This window comes from Lampris incognitus, chromosome 13 (assembly GCF_029633865.1).
Source record: "Lampris incognitus isolate fLamInc1 chromosome 13, fLamInc1.hap2, whole genome shotgun sequence".
In the NCBI taxonomy this organism is placed as follows: domain Eukaryota; kingdom Metazoa; phylum Chordata; class Actinopteri; order Lampriformes; family Lampridae; genus Lampris; species Lampris incognitus.
The window spans coordinates 35,546,661-35,571,815 of record NC_079223.1 but is presented as its reverse complement, the minus strand read 5'-3'; the positions used below and the strand labels follow the sequence as shown (position 1 = coordinate 35,571,815).

Below are 25,155 nucleotides of genomic sequence, written 5' to 3'. Positions count from 1 at the left end.
TTCTGGCCGTCCTCTCCATCTGCGGGTCCAGACGCTAAAACCAGCAAGAGGTTTTTAAAGTAGCTCGGTTAGCTCTTGTAGGGGGCTGGATCACAGCCAGACATGTTGGGAACTAATCCACAAGTCCAAAGAGGAATCATGCCATGTCACTTACAGATGAGAGTCCCTCATTACGTCGTAGAGGCTTTCTGTTTTATTTTTAGATGAAACGTTACATCACATTAGTGTGAGACGAGCTTAAATAATCACATCTATGTTGCCCAGTGGATGTAATTGTACAGTTTAATCAGCACAATGAAGTCCGGCCTCGGCTTCTGATTTACCCCAGAGGACCCCCCCCTTCCCCCCTCTCTCTCCATCCTGTTTTCTGTTTATCCTTTCGGATGCAGGTGCACAGATGCACATATACACAGACTTAGAGGGTGCGCGCACACACACACACACACACACGCACGCACGCACGCACACACAGTCAGCATTCACTTCTTTCATACTGTCATTCTCATTTAGCTTTTGCACTCTCTCTCTCTCTCTCTCTCTCTCTCTCTCACACACACACACACACACAACACACAACACACAACCACACACACAGTCAGCATTCTCTTCTTTCATACTATCAACCAATCAATCAAGTTGCATTTTTTGCGCGCTCTCTCTCTCTCTCTCTGTCTCGCTCTCTCTCTCACGCACAGAATCAGCATTCACTTCACTTCTTTCATATTATCATTCTCATTTCTCTCTCTCTCTCCCTCTCTCTCTCTCTCTCTCTCTCTCTCTCTCTCTCTCTCTCTCTCTCTCTCTCTCTCTCTCTCTCTCTCTCTCTCTCTCTCACACACACACACACACACACACACACACACACACACGTGGTTCCGATTCTCTTGCCGTATGGCATGTCAGTCTTTGTTCAGTAGAATTGTCGTTCCTAACTCAGCGTCCTCTTGCCGGTGTTGTAGAATATTCCGACTCCCTCGCAGAATCTGACTCCCCTTGGCGTGAGCAAGTTACGGTTAGGGTTGGGAGGTTAGGGTTGAGGGGGTAGAGTTAAAGGGTTGAGGGTTGGGGTGGGGGGGTTTATGGTTAGCCTACCTAACCAAGCCTCACTCCAAGGGGAGTTCGATTCTGCGGTGGAGTCGGAACATTCTACAACACCAGCTATCGGCAGGAGTCCGGAGTGCCTTCATAACAGCTTTGGCTGAATCAGAGGATCAACATGTTTCTCCTGTGTTCCCTGTGGTTCTGCTCTGATCTGGTTTGAAACCAAGCCCAGTAGATTCAAGATCATCGTCTAATCTTGTGCACTTGCCAACGTATTAATTTCTGACGGCCATGGAAAATCCCCAAGCCCCTGCAGCCTAATGCACACAGCCTACACATCAAATGGAGCTTATGGGTCACAATGATTTGCATTTTACACCGGGCGCAAAGCGCAGCCCAAGTGTCTTTGCTAAATTTCAGACCGACGCGGATGTCATTTTCCCGTCCAGCGCCCACGTTGTTTAAATCGCCAATACACTTGCGTTCATCTGAGCGCCAATCGGAGCGCTGCTCTTGGGCGCTTGTTGGCGCACTGCTATCTTGAGCCAGCGGAAAGCGATTGTGCCACTGACCACCAAAAACCTGGTCTAAAGTCAATGGCACCGTATTTTCCTGCTATTTAAAGGACGCATTATTCAGATAGTAGACACACAGGGACGCGCAGGAGCGCACAAACATACAAAAGATTACAACTAAAAATAATCTTTCACAATGTGAAAGATCGTTATTGTGTACATCACGGTATTTAAAAAAAACATATAAATGTCCAAATGGAATCCCAGTGTTATGGAATCCCGCAGCTCCCGTAGTTGATCCGCTCGCGCGTTTTCACTTGGCGCACGAGCAGATCCGTTTCCTCAGCAGAAACCCGTTCGTTTCTCCAATTTGCCCAATACACCATTCAAATAGCAACGCCCCGAAGTGCATCTGGATTTAATGGGAATGGGATCCGATTGGTGTAATTCATGTTACGCCCAAAACACACCTACGATTAAACCCAATTCCAATCCCAATTCCTTGGTTTTACCCCTCCGTTTTGCGCGTGGCCACGTAGGGGAGGGTGTCCCGTGGTTTTTGGGGCGCGCCCAATCCCCCCCTCTGCCCTTACCGTAGTTTTGGAGCGCCCTCCACTCGGTAGTGGCCCCTCAGAACAAAACTACAAGGGGTAGGGTTTGAAGTCATTACTTATATGGGATACCCCCTCGTTACGTCATCACCGCCATCGTTATGTCTGCTGCTTGGAATTGTATTAGTTGTTCGGGTTGGACATGGTCATACATTTTATATTAAAGCCTGTTGCTTGATACCATTATCAACTTTTTTTTTAATTCTCCCTCATTTTCTTTCCCAATTATACCTGGCCAATCACTGTAATATCCATAGGTCAGGATATAATGGTATGATCCAGTAATGGTCTAGTCCAGCACGACGCTGTGTGATGACGTCACTGACCTATCCTGGCGATTCAGGAAATGCACCAGACGGAAGGGGTTGTGTATGCATGGCACACCACAGTAAACACGGAACACCAAACGTTATTTAATGTGTGGACATTGCTTCATTCTAGACACTGTATAGTGACCGTTAGGAGACAACCCTTTTAAATATTACATGGTATCAGAATCAACCTGCTAGTGCTCACATCGACCTGACGACGAGATGGAGGCTACCGGTGTTCCGATGCCACGGATGGATTGGGACTCGTCCAACCCTCCCGATGCGTGGAGAAAGTTTCGCCAGCCTGTGGAGCTCATGTTTGCCGGACCGCTAAGTGCAAAAAAGGAGGAGGAAAAAATGCAGCTGCTTGCTGTTATCGATTAGAGAGAAGGGAAGAGACGTCTTCTATACATGGACTCTCACTGCAGACCAGAAAAAGCTATTGAAAACATATCATGACGGTTATCCAAAGGAGTTGAATCAAGTGCAACTGGACTTGGTATATATCCGCGAAGACGTTTCGCCCCTCATCCAAGAGGCTTCCTCAGTTCGTGCCTTTCTGACTAGACCAAGCTAGTCTGACTGGCTGGTGATGAGACTCAGAATTTATCCTCTTTGGAGTCGTTGTCCGAGCTATAGATGTCCATGGCTCTTTGTGTTCCGATGTTTACCAACGCCCGTCGCTAACAGAGCCATAGATATGAGTGGCTCTTTTGTGTACCGATGTTTGGCCGCCCCCGTCGTTATCGGAGCTATTGATTTGCATTTGTTTAGCAGCGACGGTCGTCAGGGGTGTTAGTTTCGACTTCATTATTCAGTGGCTTCTCATCCAAGAGGCTTCCTCAGTGCGTGCCTATTTGACTAGACCAAGCTAGTCTGACTGGCTGGTGACGAAACTCAGATATTTAGCCTCTTTGGAGTCGTTATCAGAGCTAATGATGTCAATGGCTCTTTTGTGTTCCGATGTTTAGCAACGACAGTCATTGGGGGTGTTAGTTTCGACTTCGTTAGTGCTCCATTCAGTGGTCATGAGAGTGGTTGGAGCCGTTAGTGACCGACTGTTGTTCTTGGAGGCTAGGCTTCTTGAGTCTCCTGGGTAGAGACGAAAGGACGGCATTGTAAGTGGGAGATAGGTAGTGTCGCAGACCTCCTCCTCTGTTGAGGGATGGTTTTTCCAGTTTCGCATAGATGGCTTCCTTCAAACCTCTTTCAAACCATCTATCTTCCCTGTCCAAAATGTGTATGTTGCTGTCCTCGAAGGAGTGTGTCTTCTCCTTTACGTGTAGATAGACTGCTGAGTCTTGTCCTGAGGAGTTTGGCCTTCTGTGTTGGGCCATCCGTTTGTGTAGTGGTTGTTTGGTTTCTCCTATGTATAGGTCAGTGCAATCCTCATTGCATTGTACAGCATACACCAGATTGCTTTTTTGGGTGTGTGGTACACGGTCTTTGGGATGAACCAGTCTTTGTCGTGTGTTGCTGGGTTTGAAGTCTACAGGGATGCGGTGTTTGTTGATAATTCTCCTGAGTTTCTCAGAGACCCCAGAAACATACGGGATGACAAGTGGAAACTAACACCCCCAACGACCGTCGCTGCTAAACAAATGCAAATCAATAGCTCCGATGGCAACGGGCGCGGCTGAACATCGGAGCACAGAGAGCCACGAATATCAATAGCTCCGATAACGACGGGCGCGGCCAAACATCGGTACACAAAAGAGCCATGGACATCATTAGCTCTGACAACGACTCCAAAGAGGATAAATTCTGAGTCTCATCACCAGCCAGTCAGACTAGCGTGGTCTAGTCAGAAAGACACGAACTGAGGAAGCCTCTTGGATGAGAGGCGAAACGTCTTCATGGATATATACCAAGTCCAGTTGCACTTGATTCAACTCCTTTGGATAGCCATGACCTGGATGAATGAGAACATTCACAGACTATTATGACGGCTTTGAAGCCTACGTAATGCCCAAAGCTAACCCCATCTTTGCACGTTATAAATTCCACGAAAAGATGCAAGGCGAAGGTGAAAATTTCGAACAGTTTGTGACTGAATTAAGACTGCTAGTGAGAGACTGCGATTATCCTAACAGTGACGAGATGGTCAGGGACAGAATTGTGTTCGCCACAAACTCAACAAGAGTGAGAGAAAAGCTTCTCTGTGTAGGTCCAGAGCTAACACTGGAAAATGCTGTTGACATAGCATGATCACACGAACTATCACAGCAGCAATTAAAAACAATGGATTCCCCCACCGCAGGCGTCATCAACCAGTCTGTAGATGCAGTTAGCAAGAAGCCGTTCAGAAGAGGACAGGCACGTCACGACCGCAAAACTGTAAACAAAACTGACGCTAACAGTGCCATGCAAAACAAAGGATGTGGTGCGTGCGGAGGAGAGAACAGCCGCACCGAGGAATGTCCAGCAAAGGGACGCCAGTGTAACAAATGCAAAAAATTCAGTCACTAAGCTAGGGTGTGTAAGACACCACCACAGCACCGTCAAGCACAATATAAAGCAAAGAAAGTGCATGCTATTGCAGAGAGTGCGGAACAGTATTCAGAAGATGAACTGTATATTGATACTATAACTAAACAGCATGAAAACACAAATAAGGAACAGGCCTTTGCAGAATTGGAAATAGGCAAACAGAGGCACAAATTAAAGTTTAAAATAGACACAGGTCCCCAGGCCAACATAATACCAGCAAACACATTCTACCAACTGTTTGGAAATGTAGTGCTAGGCCCACCGTCCAGGCTTTCAGGATATGGTGGGAACACACTCAGTGTGAAAGGTGCCTGTAAGTTAACCTGCAGGTACAAAAAGAAAACAGTAATGCTACATTTTTACATAGTCTGTGCAGAAAGCGCTCCCCCCATCCTAGGCATGAGAGCATGTCTAGACCTGAACATTGTCAAAATAGTGCATATGGTCAATGCGCAGCCAGAGCCACACATAAGTCCAATGGATGAGTATGCGGATGTGTTTCGGGGCATTGGACTGTTTCCTGGAGAGTGTAGTCTTCACCTGAAACCTGAAGTAACACCAGTGGTGTGCCCGCCTCGCCGCATCCCATAAGCTTTGTGCAGCCGACTCAAAGACAAGTTAGATGAAATGGAGAAAATGGGCATAACCCGAAAGGTCACTGAACCAACAGAATGGGTTAACACACTGGTGGTAGTGGAAAAGCCCAAAACAGGAAAGCTCAGGATTTGTTTAGATCCCCGCCCCCTAAACAAAGCCATCCAGAGACCCCACTATCCACTCCCTACTCTAGATGACATTACGGCAAGACTGGCAGGGGCACAGTACTTTAGCATATTAGATGCTAGGTCTGGTTACTGGAACATAAAACTCGGCAAAGAGTCATCCATGCTAACCACATTTAACACTGTCTATGGCAGATACACATTCAAAAGACTCCCATTCAGAATCATATCTGCACAAGATGAGTTCCAGAGACGGGTGGATGAGGCCTATGAAGGACTCCACAACATCGCTGCCATTATCGATGACATCATTGTATATGTCCGCACCAAAGAGGAGCATGATGCCAGCCTGCGTGCCGTGCTGCAGAGAACCAAAGAGAAAGGAATGAAATTGAACAAAGACAAAAGCATCATCTTTGCGCCCAAGGTGAGCTATTTTGGACACATACTGACACGAGAGGGCGTCCAGTCTGACCCCAACAAAGTCAAAGCAATCAAAGACATGCCCCCACCGCAGAGCAAGGTAGAGCTAGACACAATATTGGGCATGATCACTTACCTGTCTTAAGTTTGCCCCCAGACTCTCAAAGGCAACAGCGCATGATACTACAGTTGCAAAGATACAGCGTCAACATTGTTCACAAGCCCGGAAAGCAAATACCAGTCTCGGACACGCTGTCTAGGAAGCCGATTGAGTACAGTGACAACTCCCTGAGTGAAGGCATGGATTCCCAAATACACACAGTGATCAGCAGTGCTCTGGTGAGCGACTGGAAAATGGCAGAAATCAGGTCTGTCACAGCCAAGGATGAGCAACTCTCAGCCTAGAGACAGGTTATTCAATCAGGGTGGCCTGAGACAGTCAAACAATGTTCTGCTGTCGCTGAATATTGGAATCACAGGGATGAAATATCCGAGACAGATGGCATTCTGTTAAAAGAAAAAAAAATAATTGTGCCACAATCACTCAGAGCAGACATACTTGCGCGCATACACACAGGCCATCCCGGCATGGAGAATTGTAAGCAGCATGCAAGAGAGATTCTATTCTGGCCAGGGATGGGTAAACAAATAGAGACACTAGTTGGATCTTGTAGCATTTGCCTAGAGCGACGCTGCTCTGTCCCCAAAGAGCCAATGCTGCCACACCCCATTCCTGAATGACCTTGGTAGGTCATAGCCACTGACCTGTTCAAATGGAACAACACTGACTATATAGTTGCAGTTGACTATTATAGCAGGTACTTGGAGGTAGAGAAAACCGCAATCCTCACTTCCCCAACTGTCATCCAGAAGCTGAAGGCCATTTTTGCAAGATTTGGAATACCCCAGTCTGTAGTTAGTGATAATGGTCCTTGCTACAGCTCACAGGATTTCAAGAGCTTTGCACAGGCATGGGACTTTGAGCATGTCACAAGCAGCCCCCTGTACCCACAGAACAACGGGTTGGCTGAGAAGACAGTGCAAACAGCCAAAGCCCTCATGGACAAAGCACACACACAGAGGTCAGACACGTACCTCAGCTTATTGGAATACAGGAACACACCAGTGGATGGACTCAACTCCCCAGCACAGCTGTTAATGAGTAGAGCCTTATGCTCAGTCCTTCCAACCACTGCAAAACAGCTACAACCAGAACTCACTTGTCACAGCACAGTCCATGGCAGGAGAGAACTGTGCCAAAAACGACAAAAACAGTATTATGACAGAAATGCCAAAATGCTACCTGCACTGCTGACAGGAGCCACAGTCCGAGTCCAACAGCCAACTGGAGCGTGGAAACCCGCTACAGTTGTTGGACCAGCTGAGACCCAAAGATCTTACAACATCATCACAGAGGAAGGTCAAGCGCTTCGACGCAATCGACGACACCTTCTACAGACCAACGAATATGATGCAGGTCAGGAAGTTAACACACACGACCAACAGGTGGAGCCCCAGACCACTGAGTCTAAGACTGTACAGCAAAGTGTGTCAGGTTCCGCAAGAGTGTCACCACAACACTCCACTACCAGGTCAGGACGTGTGGTTAAGCCAAAAGTTATCTTTGACCTGTGACTGTTTGAAATCAACCTAAAAAAAGCAGAAAGGTAGATATTATGTTGCAAAAAAAAAGAAGTTGTTGAAAATGTGAATTGATGTTGCACTGAAATATGTGTATTATTTTTCATGATGTTCCGGAATGTTAATTGAGCTACTCAGGGCCATTGAAGATTCATTTGCAGATTTATGTCATTGGTGCAATAATTGAAAATGTCTATTTTGTTACTGATAGATTTATGTTGACATTATAGCGTACTGCACATGCATACCACCAAGTATTTTTTTTTCTTTAAAAGAAGGGGGATGTAATATCCATAGGTCAGGATATGATGGTATGATCCAGTAATGGCCTAGTCCTGCACGACGTTGAGTGATGACGTCACTGACCTATCCTGGAGATTCAGGAAATGCGCCAGACGGAAGGGATTGTGTATGAATGGTAGACCACAGTAAACACGGAACACCAAAAGTTATTTAATGTGTGGACATTGCTTCATTCAAGACACTGTAGAGTGACCGTTAGGAGACAACCCTTTTAAATATTACAATCACCCCACTCTCCGAGCCGTCCCGGTCGCTGCTACACCCCCTCTGCTGATCCGGAGAGGGCCGCAGACTACCACATGCCTCCTCCGATACATGTGGAGTCGCCAGCCGCTTATTTTCACCTGTCAGTGAGGAGACTCGGACTGGGGTTATTGTGGGGCGGTGGAAAGAACACTTTGAGGAGCTCCTGAACTTGGCTAACACGTGCTTGGTGGAAGAGGTAGAGTCTGAAGACTCAGGGAAGCCCCACCCATATCCCTGGCAGAGGTCTCTGAGGTAGTTAAGAAGCTCCTCGGTGGCAAGGCGCCGGGTGGGGATGAGATTTGCCCTGAGATGCTGAAGACTCTGGACATTGTTGGGCTGTCTTGGCTGACACGCCTCTTCAGTGTCGCATGAAGGTCGGGAACAGTACCTGTGGAGTGGCAGAGGTGGTGGAAGGGGACTGGAGGGTGTGACCTATTATAGGGGCATCACATTGCTCAGTCTTCCTGGGAAAGTCTATTCTAGGGTGCTGGAAAGGAGGCTCCAACCAATAATCGAACCTCAAATCCAGGAGGAACAATGTGGATTCCGTCCTGGCCATGGAACAATGGACCAACTCTTCTTTACCCTTGTGGAAGTGCTGTGGGAGGCGTGAGAGTTAGACCAGCCAGTTTGACCATGACGTCATTTTCATAACATGATACAAAATCACTGCATACCAGCAGTCCTGCTTATACTATGCTGCCCCAGCACAGTGTGTGTGTGTGTGTGTGTGTGTGTGTGTGTGTGTGTGTGTGTGTGTGAGAGAGAGAGAGAGAGAGAGAGAGAGAGAGAGAGAGAGAGAGACAGACAGACAGACAGACAGACAGACAGACAGACAGACAGAGAGACACAGAGACAGACAGACAGACAGAGAATGAGAAAGAGAGGGAGAGAGAGAGACAGAGAGACAGACAGAGAGACAGACAGACAGAGAGACACAGAGAGACAGAGACAGACAGACAGACAGAGAATGAGAAAGAGAGGGAGAGAGAGATTGTCAGGGTGAGCAGAGTAATGTGATCACAATATTGTCCCCGCTATACTGGTTAAAAGTGAGTGGTTCAATGAATTATAACAGAGAGCTCGCTACAGGGCAGTGACGCACAACCCTGTTTTAATCCAGATTACACTGGACACGCTAATCCTTCAAAAATACTGTTTCTTAAAAAACAACAAAAACAAATGATATGCTGTGTTTTGCATCCGTGATACGTCAACATTTGATGTAAAATGTAGGCGCTCAACAGCTGTTTGGTGGCGCCACGACATTGTGTCCACAACGCCGTTTGAGTGGATTTGTTAAATGTAAACCTCCTTGCGTACAAATGCTGTGCTCTGCCGATTTTGATTAATTGATCTGAGACCTCGTCCTCAGAGCAGCTGTGTTTACCATCGCCATAGATTGCCCTGCGGTTGCTGAGCCCTACATGGCCGTATAGGGGGGAAGGGGGCTGTGTGCGTGTGTGTGTGCGTGTGTGCGTGCGTATGTGCGCGCGCGCTCGCGCGTGTGTGTGTGTGTGTGTGTGTCTTTGGGGCTGGGGGTTACATAACCGGCTTCACATCTGACAAAGAAGATCACTAATCAAGTGAGAGAAATTATAATGGATCCTGAGCAGCAGACTGACTGTCACCCCGTTTTTACACCCGGCTGAATGGTTTCTGCCAGGAGGGTGCTAGAGATAAACATGCCCAGGTCAAGCCAAGCTGGCCCTGAAGGTGGAGGGAAGACTCCACCGGTCATTCTCTATCAGCTTCTCGTATGGCTGGCATAGGGAGGTTTCTCTGGGATGGTACATTGGGATAGTACATTTTGAAAATCATTTTATTTTTTTTTATTTTTCTTTCTTTTTGTTTCTTTCATAGTGGCTCTGATATTACACTTTTGAATGCTAATTTCAATCATCTTTATGCATGCACAATAATCTAATTTCAGTTATGTAGTTTGAGTTTCTCCTCTCCTCCTTGCGGATTCTGATTTTTATCATTTGAATGTCCTCTTTGAAACCACGATTATGCCTTTCCCCTGTCCGTGCATCACCCTGACTGACGCTCGCGCTGTGCTGCCATGCACTAATCCTCTCAAAAAAGAAAAAAAAAGAGGGAGAAAAAAGAAAAAACAACCATATGAAAAGTTCATTGGTTTACCAGGGTTAATCCTCACTGAACTGTAAGTACCTGAGTCTGTTGGCGTGTACGACTTGGGAGAGCTGCTGTAAGAGAGGAAAAGCTGATGAAAAAAAAAAAGTACAGAAAATCAATAAAAAGAACAAATTGCGGTCTCCTGTAAGAGATTTGGATGCTAAATATGGTATAATCCAGCGGTTTTCAGGCTTGGCGTCGGCATGCACACAAATCTCTGACCAGCGCTCTTTTTTTATCAAAACATTTCCCTGCAGAGATTAGTCATCTTTTTTTTTCTTTTTTTTCTTTTTTTATTCAGTTTATTTCTCAGGGACAGTGCATAGGAATAAACATTACTGCAGTTATGTCTTTATGCATGCTCAGTAATCCAGGTAAGAAAATCACAGACACACGGTGATTACTGTAGATATGCCAGAATTAGCCAAGAGGCTCGTCTTCAGTCGCAGACCCTGGCCAGCTGTGAAGCTGGCGGCCTAAAGTCGGTTCGACAAAGCAAAAACCAACACAAGCATGGACGGACATGAGCCACAGTAAAAGCAAAAAAAAAAAAAGCAAAAAAGAAAATCTGATAATCTGTTAAAAGGAAAAAGTAGCAAAACCAGTTCACATCTCACTCCATGTTGCATCATGCGTTTATTGTGATATGGTAAATCGTCACACAAATTGTATGTTTGAAAGTGTGTCACTGTGCTGTATCAGTCAGCTGTGTCTCAGTCTGTATACAGGGTGGCTAAACACTAAGCACACACATTGGAAGGCATTCTCAGCAATGCTTTGATAAACAGCACACAGTATTTAGTTTATTAGCCTTGTATCTACTGCAGCCTGAATAAAGCTGAGTGGTTTTTGTGGCCTGCAGAAACTGATCCTCTGAGATACTCTGTTGTAGATATCACAGAAAGTTGAATCAGTTCATCTGGACACAACGTTTATTAACAGATACGTTGCATCACTCATCTTAGTGACCTCTTCAGTCTCTACTGACTGCAGGTGTCCCCACCCTTACAAACAATACTGTGGCATAATGACCGAAAACAATGACCAGTTTCATATACAAATATGGGTGTGACCATTAACTAGTTTCAATGGCCATGTGCACTATTCACAGAGGATTTGGAAATGGTTGCAATCACAGCATTGTAAGATGGTGACAGATGTACCCCCCCCCCCCAGGTTCAGGGATGGTCGTTCCCTCCTCACCTAGATGGCCTCTTTGACTCCCCATTCAAACCAGCATTCCTCCCTATCAAGGATGTGCACATCCTCATCCTTGAGAGAGTGGCCACTGGCCTGTAGATGGGTGTAGACTGCAGAGTCCTGGCCTGACGCGTTAGCTCTCCTGTGTGGTACCATCCTCTTGGCCAGCGTCTTTTTGGTTTCCCCGATGTACAAGTCACGGCCATCCTCCCGGCACTTAACAGCATACACTATTGCTCTGTTTGTGCCAGGGGCCTGATCCTTGAAGTGGACCAATTTCTGGTGCAGCGTGTTTTGGGGTTTGAAAGCAACTGAGACATGTATTTTCCAAACATCACGTCTCAGTTAATAGGGAGGAACGCAGGTTTGAATGAGGAGTCAAGGAGGCCATTTATGTGAAGAGGGAACGACCATCCCTGAATCTTGGGGGGGGGGGGGGCTAAGAGTACATCTGTCACCATCTTACAATGCTGTGATTGCAGCCATCCCCCAATCCTCTGTGAGTGGTACACATGGCCATTGTAACTCTATTTAACGGTCACAGCAATTTGCATATGAAACTGATCGTTGTTTTTGGTCGTTATGCCACTGTATCGTAAGATGGCAACAGATGTACTCTTGGGCCCCCTCCTCACTTCAGGGATGGTCGTTCCCTCTTCACATAGATGACAAACCGAAGAGGTCACTTAGATGAGTGATGAAATGTTTCTCTCAATAAACGCCGTGTCCAGATGAACTGATTCCAACTTTCTGTGATTTCCTTACCTGGATTATTGAGCATGCATAAAGACATTCTATTTTAGACAATTAATGGCCCATTTGATTAAACCAGATGATTGAAAATTGAGGTTTTCATTTATTGCATGCATATTCTACTAATGCGTGGCAGAAAGGTCATGGAGAATGCCGTGGGTCAGTGAAAAGCGGCCAGTCTCGGCCCATCGTGGTTGTGGAGGTGTGCTCAGGGTAAAGCCCTCTCACCAGATGGCAGCACCGTGTGTCCATCAGTGTGTTGGGGCCTCCACTCAACAGGAAGTCCAACAAGAACAAGTGGCCTTTCATGTTTACACAAAAGAGATTTGGTTGAAGCGTCATGTCTACTGAAAGACAATTAGAGAGAATTGGAAAAAAAAATCAAGCAAAACCAAACAAACAAAGCAGAGCAGTCGGGGAAGTAAGGCAGATGTCATCCTGGGAAACCAGTGTGTTCATGATGATCACACTGACTGGGCTAAACGAGCTTGGTGCTGATGACACATGCATGCATGCATGCACCGGGTTTTCCTCATGCACATTTGTTACCACATAATTATGCAACAACCCAGCCCGCTGAGGGCTGACAGGCTGTCTTCAATTAATCGTCTTAGCGACACCAACTGGGAGCCTCCGCTGTGTGTTGCAGCCATAGCGCTGGCCTCAGTATGCACTGGTGTCCGCTGCGCTGGTACTTGGCGTACATCAGCCTCATTAAAACAGACATCTAACTGCAAGTGGAGAGGAATTTTTAAGATGCCCATTTCATGTCACATATTCTGTATGCTGGCGTGCGTAAGTGGATGCGTGGGCAATCTCGCGACGAAGGGCCGTAAGGGGATTAATGCAAGCCACAGACAAGGAGAGTTTAAATTTATTCGTTAATTTATTTACCAAAATCAATGGTTGGTTACATCCATCAAGGCTTTCCATTTGACATACATTATGTCATGCTTTTCTTTTTGATCGGTAAGCAACTTCGAGACCAGCCGTTTAAATAAGACACAAAGCAAGAAAGAAATACACGACAAAACGTTTTCGTGTCTGAAGTACACAACCCATAAATGGCGAGACTGGAAGAAGACATTCACAGAGCCAGAAGGATTTCAAGTAAACAATCACGGGGATAAACACCTACACAAATTGGATATTGATCTAATACACACAATAATTCACATTTCAAAGTGAAAACTACATTTGCAGTGATCTCCAGCGGGGCGCGTTATTCAATGCTAATCCTTAATAGCCTGGAGAAATGCCACACGGCGGAGTCCTGCATCCGCGGGAAGCAGGAGCGAGGGGTGAACAGGCCTGCGTGTCGGTGCTGTTCAAGCATTTCCTCTAAGATTTCACTAATCGCATACATGCGGCACTTTATGATTGTCAAAGCCGGGATTGACTTGCTCGTCACCTCCCATCCCGGTGTCCCCCGATACTGGGATGTGAGGTAACGACACCTCCTGTCACGCCAACAGTTCCTGAAAGGATGTGGCTCTTTTTTGTGAGCCTACTTGGTGCTGATTTCAAGTCTGCTCAGGTTTGCTTCGTGCTCAGAGGACTCTTGGCTGTTTTGTGCTTTGTGAACGAAGTCTTGCACTGAAACAACGCCCGAACAGCGGCCTGCGTGCTCTAAATGTGCCGATCGGACACTAACCTTACAAGAAAAAGCTCGAGATATGAAAAGTTAACATATATTTCTGAGGTAATTGTGTGAAGCAGCAGGCGTCTCGTCAGTGTAGTTCACATTATATAGTCATCGTTACACGTAACATAGCAGAGCTGGTAACAGCAAGGCCTACAGGAGGCTGACACAGGGGGCATTTCAGGGGCATTAATCAGTAGCTTAACTCTTACCTAATTACATTTAAAGCTTAACCTCTCGGCAGAAGATGAATGAAGTTCGCTTTAATTCATTTGAACGGTTTAATTCTAACGAGTGTTGGGATGTCTGGGTGGCATGGCGGTCTATTCTGTTGCCTACCAACATGGGGATCACCAGTTCGAATCCCCGTGTTACCTCCGGCTTGGTTGGGCGTTCCGACAGACACAATTAGCCGTGTCTGCAGGTGGGAAGCTGGACGTGGTTATGTGTCCTGGTTGCTGCACTAGCGCCTCCTCTGGTCGGTCGGGGCACCTGTTCGGGGGGAGGGGGAATTGGGGGGAATAGCGTGATCCTCCCACGCGCTACGCCCCCCTGGCGAAACTCCTCACTGTCAGGTGAAAAGGAGCGGCTGGTGACTCCACATGTATTAGAGGAGGCATGTGGTAGTCTGCAGCCCTCCCCGGATCAGCAGAGGGGGTGGAGCAGCGACCGGGACAGCTTGAAAGAGTGGGGGTAATTGGCCGCATACAATTGGGGAGAATTTCTCTACTATTTTGGAGGTCTGTGGCAACAATGTGTCGCAGGGAGTTTCATTTTTGACTTAAATAGCAATTTAGAGGCAAAAGCTATGTCCACCTAATTTTCTTGGCAACCTCCAAGACCCGGATCAGTGTTTCCATGAAAAGTCCTTTTGTTTGCAGGATTACAGACGCTTTGGTCATAAAAAACACGGTAATGCCTGGCGATGGACGCTCAAACAGGATGGTACGTTAGAAAGGTCGGCCTGCAGGCCTGTTATCGTTCACAGGTTATACCTCGACTGAGAAACTGCAGACTATATACTACAAATACTCTCTTAAAGTCCCGATGAGAAACACTCATGTTTGGGAGCTGAATACAGTGTGGCAGGTTTGTTGCTACCCATATTTGGTTGTGCTAAAAGCTTTTGACTTTAATCCCCAGCAATACCTCGTGGAAGGCGGCTGTTTGCCTCAGCAAATTGCCTCTGTGTGAATATTTGCACATGGGTGACAGAAGGCATGTGTCTGCAGTCAGAAAAGCACATCTCCAACTGGCATATTACATGAAAGACATCACTAAAATCATTACAAACACAAGGCTAACCTTTGCAGAGATGTTTGTGAATCAAATTGATCTCATGTATCAACACATCTCCCATTTTTATTGTGTGCACCATCTGCTGTGCACCATCGCACCGTGCCAAAATGATGTTTGGCAAACTCCCAATTTTGTTCTCCTCTGAGAAGGAGGGAGAAAGCTGCAAGAATTTTGTAATTCAGTATGCGACTTAAATCAAAGCTTACTATTTGCTTACGAATAATAATGTTTTAACAATAGTCTGCAGCGGTCACCGCGGTCACAACGGATGCTGGAGACGGGGCAGACACACCATAGGGGGGATGATGGCAATCACTGTACGAGACACAACACATGCAGATAAACTCACACACACGATAGCTACGTAAATTACCTGTGAGAAACCACCAGCACAGCAAGAGTGTGTAGTTTTTGCACGCATTGTTTATTTGGACTTGTTCTCAGTTTGAGGCACTTCGATCTTTTCCCCAGTGAGGAACTGCCAGATGCCTCCTCTGTAGTTCTCGTTTCCCAGGGCGTACAGGAACACGTTGAAGGTGGGAGAAGTCTTAGCTAGGATAGGAGCCAGCTGCAAGAGCAGGGGCAAGTAAGCACGACGTTTGTTGGTGTTTTCAACATTGTAAGGAGCATTACAGAGTCTACTGTAGCTAAGATACAGTTGAAAAACAACACAACGGTTTATCGAGTAGAGCCGCTGATGGCTGCTCACAAACCATCTGTAAGCATTGTGTTGTGTTGTGTTGAAACCTTGGTGTTATCTAACACACCATGTGTATTTTATCTCATGTATGAAAGGAAGACTTTCAGGTAGAAAACAAGTCTGTGTGCATATATGTGTGTATATGTTTGTTCGTTTTTTGTGACTGTATGTGTATCTGTTTGTTCTTGTGTGTGTATCTGTTTGTTCATTTGTGTGTGTGCGTGTATCTGTTTGTTCATTTGTATGTGTATCTGTTTGTTTATTTGTGTGTGTATGTTTGTTAAATTGTGTATGTCTGTGTAATTTGTGTGTGTATCTGTTTGTTCATTTGTGTGTATCTGTTTGTTTGTGTGTCTGTTTGTTCATGTGTGTGTGTATGTATCTGTTTGTTCTTCTGTGTGTTTGTGTATCTGTTTGTTTATTTGTGTGTGTGTGTGTGTGTGTGTGTGTGTGTGTGTGTGTGTGTGTGTGTGTGTGTGTGTGAGAGAGAGAGTGATATTGGGGTAGACCTGGGGACTTAGTAAAAATGTGAAGTGTTTGTTTAGAAGTACATAAGTATTTGTTATGCTCACCATCCTTAGCTTGGGGGAGACCAGGGTGGCATTTTCAACCGCTGCGTAGAAGGCCAGGAGCCCATAGGGACCCCAGCAGAACAGCATCGTCTTCAAAGGAGTGCTCGCATTGAACTAAGTGAGGGTGGGGTGAGGGCAGAGTGGCAGAGAATGTATATTTGTGGGGGGGGGGGGTGGGAGGAAAGAATAGAACAAGAACGGATTGTTACTAGTTGGATCATAAGGAGTGGAATGGAGGAAAAGTGTCCTGAGGCTTATTCTCATATCAGGAGCAAGTCACAAGTTTCGGATAAAGATTCAGAGAGAGAGAGAGAGAGAGGGAGGGAGAGAGAGACAGAGAGAGAGAGAGAAAAACAATGTCTGGCTTAAAATAAATTCATGACCAAAGTCACAGAGATATCCACTGAGAAACGAGGTCGTCTGCTCATATCCAAAGTGGCACTGCTCCAAAGGCTAATTCCATTTTTTTTTATTATCAGGGGTCTTATTATTTGTAGTTTTTGCCATCTTGCAATATCAGTTACGGTATCTTTTTACCCATGGGCTTCGTTGTAGAGATTTTGGACATGGGAGTACTTCTAAACAAAGCTTTACAAAATGGTATCCTATGGGAAAACTGAACACAAGCCTTAATTCTTTCCTTTCAACAACAACAACAACAACAACAAAACTCCAGTGGCTCAGTAGTGGTTTAGTGATTATCAGTGACTCCTCAATTGAGGAGTTAGTTAAACTGGGCCTGTTGAAAAGAGTCTGATGCCCGTGTTCTGTTGCCCCATAATGCTGTTGTAAAGCTGTGTCTGGTGGTGGTCCCGTGTCTGCATGATGAAGCCGGTGAGTAAAATGACATCATAACCGTTATGCATGCTGGCAACAATGATGAAAACAAGACCCAGGTTGTAAAAAGCTGGTCTTATCCCTTAAGGAGGATGCACATGGATTTTGGTAAATAACTCTGGCATCGTTTAACCAGACTCAGGAACTAGCAACATAGACGTGTGAGGCCGTTCCTGGTGGAGCTTCCAGCAGAGCTTATCAGTTGAGGAGAGTCATGGTAGGGTTTCCTTATTTCCTTTTCAAACACCAGTGTGGGGGACAGAGTTTTTCTTCTTTGCCTTATACTCAGTCAGCATCTTGTGGTTGACATTATGGACAGTATGCGAGTTTAAAACAGTCTTTCTTGACGTCACTTGACTCTGATAGTCTGCCGAGGTGCATGGTAAATGTGAAGCCTAGATGCCTTTGTAACCAGAGTAAACGTGTCTTTGACCAGTGTGGATGACCGTAATTAATGAGCTTATGCAATGAGGCAACTTGATTCAGCCCCTATGGATGTCCTCTATTATGGCAACTATTCAGAGGTGCATTGTCCTTTCCACAGTACGTCGGCTATTGCCTGCATTCCTGATTCAAACATTTGGTGCTTTGCCCCAAGCCATGACCTATATATGTTATACCTTGCATATCCTCATGGGTCACTAATGTTTTTTCTGTTATGAAAGCATGTAATAGAAGTAAATATAGGATAAGCTCCTCTGACTCTCCGATGAGCAGCCTTTAAGCAACCACATTATTACTTTACTATGCATTCTGCACCACACTATGAGTGGGGTTCCTATAGATACTGAGACATTGGGTAGGAAATGGCAGGCATGTTGCAGATCATAATATGTAATATATAAGTCATTGCAGTACTCATTAAGTTCTTTTTCTTGGACTGATGGAATAGTTGGTAATCTCTCACCCTTCACAGTACATCTGTGATGAAGGTTTTGCATTTTAAAACGAAAACCTCCTAATCTACACTGATGATTGATGGAGACAGTAATGTTTAACACCATCTTAGGCTCACATGATCTTCACATCTGATTGGCCAATAATGGGCTATACATCTTTATTTATATCTATATCTATCTGTTCACAAAGATATTGAATTACTACTGATGACGTTTACTTTTACTTGTGTGTGGTATTATTAGCACATTAGTTTCCTTACCCGGGGGTTTCCGGTCTTCTTGAATTTCTGTGCGATGGCCTGGTATGACGACATGACAACGAACACCTGAACGGCCATGTTGAAGATGCTCATGGGAATCAAGAAGGACACATAGTTCCTGTGGAAAAAGGGGAGGCAAAAAGGGTAAGGTTGTTTTTATGTACTAGTTATTCATGAACACATGTGATCACCATTTATTTCAAAATACCTAGAATAAAAAGAGGTAATAATATAGGTAATAATAAATATATATTGCATTAATGACACAGTGATCTCATATATTCTGTATATTGTGTGTGCAGAATTTGATGCCTTAGTGTGTGTGTGTGTGTGTGTGTGTGTGTGTGTGTGTGTGTGTGTGTGTGTGTGTGTGTGTGTGTGTGAGAAAGAGAGAGAGAGAGAGAGAGAGAGAGAGAGAGAGAGAGAGAGAGAGAGAGAGAGAGAGAGAGAGAGAGAGAGAGAGACCTGTCTCCCTTGCTGTAGTCCAGAGTGCAGCAGGTCCTGAGGGGCTCATAGTCGTACTCTCCCCAGCCAATGAGGGGCATGGCGGACCAGAAGGCGGTGAACAGCCAGATAAATACAGACAGGGTGATGGCACTGCTCCACTGTAGCTTTGTTCCTGAGAAGCACAGACAAGAAGCAGTGTTAAGGAACAGCACCCCCCCTCCCATCTCTCTATCCATCAGTCTATAACTGTGTGATTTACGGTTCAAATATGATCTGTCTTGCCTGCATTTTATATCAATTCCTGTTTACATTTGTGTTATAAGGTAACAAATACACTTGCTTTTATAACTTTTTATTATTTATTAGTTTTTTTTTAAATCTATTTATTTATTTATTTTTACTTTTTAAGGACTTTTATAAGACAATACTGTATTGCAGCACCAATTTCAAAATGTTGTGTTCCAGGGACCTACTGATAATTTTTGTCTCACATAGTATTTACAAAAGGTGGCTAACTACACTAAATATTGTTAATGATCAGGTGGTACATCTGTGTTTTTTTCACCTATTTGTATTGTTAGGGATGACTTGTTTGTGTGTGTTTGTTTTCTGTGTGTGTTTGTTTTCACAGTTGAATTGTTTTCTATTTGAAAAAACAATTGGCCTCCTTACTAGTTGTGGTCTGTCTTAGGATCGCTTGCTGTTTATAACAATTATGATTATCATCGTGAGCTTATTCAGTATGGACTATGTAAATAGGATATTGGCTTGTAAAAAAGCAGGGTGAATAGAAGATGCTAAATATAGCCACCTCTTGTCCAGATGGCCTCTCAAGATAGCAAGAGGTCTTGGGGGTGGGCACCAGTGAACAAAGAATGACACCCTGTCAAGCGCATTATGTATGTCTATCATCTTTGCACGTGTCCATATATGTGCACGTGTGTTTTCATATGTGCACCAGTGCGGTGATGGGGAAGTCGAGAAAGTGTAGTTGTTTTTGTTGTTTTTAGGAATATTCCTTGCTGAGTAAACAGAGAAATGGCTGCTGTGTGTGATGTCACTTACTAGTGCAGTACTGGTGGTATCTGTCCCACGCAATGGCAGCGATGAAATGGATACTGGCCAGTGCTGTAACGAAGCCCTGGAAGCCATGAGTCTGGCACCCATCAGAACCATAAGGCCAGTACCTGGGAACAATGTGTGTTCATAGTTAATTTCCTCATCCATCTATGACTGTGTACCTCTCCTAATGGCCAATGCCAAACGCATTTAAAGCTGATTGAGGAGAGCCCGGCGAATCACAGTGTTCCCTACCAGCTCATTAACACCAACCCAGAGCATCATCTCTCATCCCCTTGGTTGCAGCTTCAAAAATCCCTTGCCTTTTCCCAACATGGCAGCATCCCATTGTAGCCTTGCTGGTTTGAGATTGGCTTTAAACAATCATCTATTGACGCGGAGGTGACCGATTTAATTTGATTTAATTCAATCAATTATTGATTACATTGTCTTTGGTAGCGCACGGGCGACCTCCCTATGCGAACACAACTAACAGTGATATGAATATGGTTAATCTGGAAGAAAACACACACACACACGCAACTGGGATTCAAACAGGCAAAATCGCTTATATGGGGTATATGGGGGTGGACTGGTTACGTTACTCACCTCAGGAAGCTAGAGAAAGCAGCGACGGTGGCATTCATGGAGATCCCCATGTCAGCCAGTGCCAAGCTGAACACTAGGAAATTGCTTGGGGTCCTCAGCTCTCTGACATTGAGGAAAGCAGCGACCGTCACCGCATTTAGGAAGAAGCCGAGAAGCCCTGGTAACAACAACACGGGGGACACACATGAGAGGAACCAGCGATGCTGCGCCCATAACGCATCACGTAACGACGACGAGTGTCAACACACGCGCGCACACGCACGCAGACGCGCGCGCACACATCATTTATCCTAAGAAACTGTCAAAGTCGAAAAGCGGATAGGTTCTGTAGGCGAAACGGTAGCTTGCAATTAGTCTACCTGTGGCCGCGGAGCGCCAGGTCCGTATTGGTTAAGGTTACGACCACAATTCCATCACATGCGACACACAACCCCCCCCCCCAAAAAAAACAACGAAAACAAAACAAACTCACCCTCTACGAGCAGACAAGAGCCCAGAGAGAACACGTCAAACTCCGAGAAGCCCTCCGGTAAGGGGTAAGAGGAGACCATACTGACGGCGGTTTGGACGCGACCAAAAGTGCACAGACCTCAGACCACCACTCACAACACTATCCACTCGTTCGTAACGTGCCTCAGTCAGACTCACCGAGCACCTCTTTTAAAGGGCCATTTCACGTGAAAAGGGCACGCGTGTCATTATGTAAAGCCCCTCTCCCTTTCGCCAATCCGCCCAAGAATGTCTTAATGAACATGGCAGCGGCAAACCCACAACAGCCTAATGCGCGTATTTGCCCAGCGCGAACACTAAAGCCCCTCAATTAGTTACACACAGCGAGCCTTTGTGTCTCTACGCGACCACCGTCCCGATCAGGATGCTGATGGTGATGTCACACCACGGCACATCTGAATCTGACCCCCCCCACACACACACACACACATCACTACGTCACTTCAAGGACACAACAGGTGTCTGTTTCTATTCCCCTACTGACTAATTTCTCTTTTTTCATCTCATTTAAATCATCTCCAACGTAACGAGGTTGCTTTCTGAAGCTTCGGTCTGAAATTAGGAAATATTGGCTTACTCATCCAGTGACATATATGAGATAGGACTTTAATTATATGATGTAAATACCTTTAGACAGCAAGGCTGTCTCACATGCCTTGGCATTAATTGTTTCAGACTGGGGGTGCACAAAAGTTGCACATCAATATATTTAGAAGAGTTTACACACACTTGATTTTGTTTTGATATGTGTTGGGCGTACTCGTCTACTTTTTGATGAAACAAGGGGAGATATTAGTCCCTATGTATCGGTCAACAGAGGAGCAACTTGACATGAGTATGACATAAGGTGCTTATTGTAGCATGCATACCGTATCCTAGTCATTTAAATGGGAATCGTAGGTCTGTCTCACTCCATTTATCCTTAATCTCAAATGGCTGAATTGAGTGTTGACACAACAGGGTGGGTTTGGGCTCATCAGGATTTGTCGTCACTATGTTCTCCTTCTGTGGCGATGCAGGCATCAGAGACCAAACCAGGAGAGCGTAGAACAAAACCTCATACAGACTCTGTGGTACACTGACCCCATTTCAGAGATCAGAAGCAACTACGTGATTGAAATGTTTGTGTGTGCCAACAGAAACCTCATTTTTAATGCATTAAGTGGCATTTGCTGTACGATAAGGAATGATTGTCGTCTAGCATGGGCAGGAGAAAAAACACTAAAACCTCCATTGTGTCACTGAAATAACAGCCCTGTTTCTGAACGGATTCTTTACCTTCCAATTGCGACATCCTCGTCTGCAGCTTTTCATACCATACGTGGTCTCGGGGTAGAAACAAGGCGGACATTGTTTGGCCGGAGTCTTTTTCAGTACCCAGATTCGGGGATATAGCTTAATATAGCTGAAAATGTGTGAAGTGATGAAGTCACATGACACAGCAAAGGATCCTCAAAAAGGCCACGCGTTTAATTAACAACATCTCAGATTTGTAGACACTCGTATTGTAAAATGAATGACTCGGGATATACTAAGAACAGTCAATATATTACAGTTAGTGAGACGATCGTGAATGAAATTGATTTCTCTGTGGGTTTCAGATATGAAGACACCCAGATGGACCAGATTCGTACATTTCTGTAAATGTGAAGCCAAATTCCCAAACCTGTCTGACCTTACCTGACCCCAACAGGACAGGATATTTGTACAGGGACTTGTTAACAAAAACACCACGGCACACATTCTTCTTAAATAAAGCCGTTATCAAATTACTCCCTTGCTAGATATAACTGACCCATAAATGTGATACAAGGTGTTTGATAATGACTACAATGGTAACAGCAACAAATTACCACTTCATGTGTTTGGTTTTGACTCAAATGTGTTTTGTCATGGTTAAAACTTTTTATTTGACTTTTGAGCAATAACAAACTCAAAATTAATTTACATTTCATATTACAATCTTACGTCATTCCAGTTATTACTGCTTGACTTCACTGGGGGCATTGTATTATGGATGTGCATGATAATGTTATTATACAAACATTACTTTCTGATTGTGTCACATGAGAATATGTGCATACTAAGGATGACATTGTACCTCCAATGAAACGCCAGCCTCGCTGCAGAAAATGAGATTATCTGCTTGCAGGACAAAGTGGAATGTTTAAGACTTTTGTAACCAGAGAAGGCGATTGCTCAACACATTCGGTGCCCCAGTAAAATCCATACAGTGCTAAAAGACCCATGATTTGCAGGGATTTAGCAAATAAAGGTCAAAGGTCAAAGGGTGCGCTAAAACAGATTTACTCTTAAGGGAGGACACAAGCACTTCCCATACTTCAGTTTGACACACACATTAAGAAGAAGGGAGAGAGAGAGAGAGAGCTCGTTGTAATTCTGTAATGTAAAATGTCTGTTATTGCATTCCCAGCTAAAATAAATATAAGTTTTATATGTTGATTTAGCATCAAACATATTAATGAATAAAGGATGATTTATTTCAAACACGTAAACAAGCAGAATATAACATACAGATAATCCATTGCCAATAATCTGAAGTGATGAACAAATCCACACATCAAACTCAGCGAACAAATCTCCATGGACATCAGATTATTTGTTACATGTTCAAAAATGAGTAGGAGGAAGTACACTTATTTTTTCCAACCCCTTCTCACCTACTCTTAAGTTAATTCAGCTTCTATATGTTACAAAAATGAAAAGCAAAAAAAATATAACAAAATCTATGACAAAATAAATAAATAAATAAAACGACCGAGATATCGGTGTCATATAAAGGAAAATGAACACATGTAATTAAGAATGTTTGCAGATAGGTAACACTTTTAACAGTTAACTCTTCATCGTCCCCATACTATCTCTTAAAAATCAGACCTTTGTACTTCTTCTTGAACTGCGTAATGGCTCTGCTGTGCATTTAGAAATCCTTATAATATGCCAGGAAAAGGTGCACACTGGCTGCCATCTCGTTAAGAAACACGTTGAAGGCCGGAGTGATTTCACTATGGCACCGGATCAAAGCCAGCACACATTGCAGTGCAAGCCAAGACTGAACGTGCGGTGTGAGGAAATACCAGGGGCAGATGCCAAGATCCAACACATGTAGCATTTACAGAAATAGCAAAACAATAGGTTTCCTTGGCACCATTTCCCCGCCGGAGGACTCATGTCCAAATAGGTTACTAAAGGCCACATCGCAAGGGTCAACTCAAGTCCCTTACAATTACAGTGGCTCATGCTGCATTCGCATGGAAGCTGGGAGATGCTGAACAGCCGCTGGCAAAGCGGAACCACAACCTGCGTGATGTTGTATTGTTTGGAGGGGGGGGAAATAAATTGTGCAAATGTGTTTTGTATTTGTTTTATTTAATTTAAGACAGCAATTCTGTCAACTCATATAACTACAGAATAACGTCGTTCAAATCCTCCAGCTATGTAACATCCGGTCGTATATTCAAAAAGGAAAAATATTTCAGCTTTGGGCGGCAGTGCAGTCTGACCATGCCATTATCAGCATAATTTGCCGGTGTCATCTGATTTCACCATCGCGATCACATCATATGATGTGAGCTGTCTTGATTTCCCCTCGAGGATCTATCTATCTATCCATCTATCTATCTATCTATCTATCTATCTATCTATCTATCTATCTATCTATACTGCTCAAAAAAATAAAGGGAACACCTAAAAACACAATATAGACCTTGATGAATGAAATATTTCAGCAGAAAATCTTTATTTATTAGACAGAGGAATGTGTTTAGAGCAAAATAACCTAAGAATGATCAATGGAAATCAAAATCATTAGCCCATTAAGGTCTGGATTCAGAATCATACTCAAAATCAAAGTGGAAAATGAGAACATAGGCTGATCCAACTTCTGTGGAAATCTTCAAGACGAT

General features: G+C 44.7%; 1 protein-coding gene across 1 annotated transcript; it reads right to left on the bottom strand.

Annotated features, from left to right (window-relative positions):
• Window positions 1-15,760: 15,760 nt before the first annotated feature.
• Window positions 15,761-21,270, bottom strand: rgra (retinal G protein coupled receptor a). Its single transcript, XM_056292236.1, has 7 exons — window positions 21,192-21,270; window positions 20,720-20,876; window positions 20,117-20,238; window positions 19,070-19,223; window positions 18,605-18,722; window positions 16,609-16,722; window positions 15,761-15,904 (listed from the first exon to the last, which is right to left on the bottom strand). The coding sequence occupies exons 1-7, from the start codon at window positions 21,268-21,270 to the stop codon at window positions 15,761-15,763; spliced, it is 888 nt and encodes a 295-aa protein (XP_056148211.1).
• Window positions 21,271-25,155: the final 3,885 nt, after the last annotated feature.